The sequence below is a fragment of the Corvus brachyrhynchos genome, unplaced genomic scaffold (assembly GCF_000691975.1).
Source record: "Corvus brachyrhynchos isolate BGI_N302 unplaced genomic scaffold, ASM69197v1 scaffold54, whole genome shotgun sequence".
NCBI lineage: Eukaryota > Metazoa > Chordata > Aves > Passeriformes > Corvidae > Corvus > Corvus brachyrhynchos.
Window position 1 is genome coordinate 1,844,398 of NW_008237902.1, and position 654 is coordinate 1,845,051.

The window sequence follows — 654 nt, forward strand, 5'->3', positions numbered from 1 at the left end:
GGCCGGGCTGGGCCAGCGCTAGATGGAGTGATGCATGAGCGAGACGGGGAGGTTTTAACCTTCAGGGGGAGGAGCCCCGTTTAACTACAGGCATTTGTTCTAGGGCAGGTCACTTTAATCTCTTTAGCTTTAAACTGTCCAACTCGCAACTCGCGTTTCTCTGTAAGGGATCTTTACCATTTCCCTGCCTATGCGGCCGGAGCGCCGTGCCTCTCCCCAGCAGAGACAACCACCTTCCAGGCACTGCCCAGATTGCTTCCGACACCCTTAAAATAATACTGTTAGTAATAAGTGGATTTGCTTTTGTTTTTTGTTGATTTTTTTTCTTCCTAAAAAAAAAGCTCCTTGTTCCTTGCTGTGTGGAATAAACACCTGCAAACTCCCCCAGGCAGCCCGGCGCCCCTGCCATGGATTCCTTTAAAGGTGGAATGAATTTGGAGAGACTGCCTGAGAGCTTGAGACCCCAACCCTCCCATGACATGGCTTCCAGCTTCCATTTGCAAAGATCCTCGGAACCCAGAGACCCGATCGACAACTCAGCCAGTGAATCCTCCGACACGGAGGTGCCAGGTAACCCTCCCCCTCCCCGCGCCCCCGCGGCCCCGGCCCGCTCCCCCCGCGCTGCTTCCCCCTCCCCACGCCGCCCTCCCCCCG

The 654-nt window shown here is 55.7% G+C and overlaps 1 protein-coding gene across 1 annotated transcript in view; it reads left to right on the forward strand.

Moving 5' to 3' along the window:
* Window positions 1-63: 63 nt before the first annotated feature.
* The window catches only part of PITX1 (paired like homeodomain 1), a 7,168-nt gene continuing 6,577 nt past the window's right edge, over window positions 64-654 (forward strand). Inside the window, exon 1 of the mRNA XM_008632660.2 lies at window positions 64-570. Coding sequence (XP_008630882.1) covers window positions 408-570 — 163 coding nt within the window. The 5' untranslated portion in view covers window positions 64-407. The remainder of the gene's footprint in view (window positions 571-654) is intronic.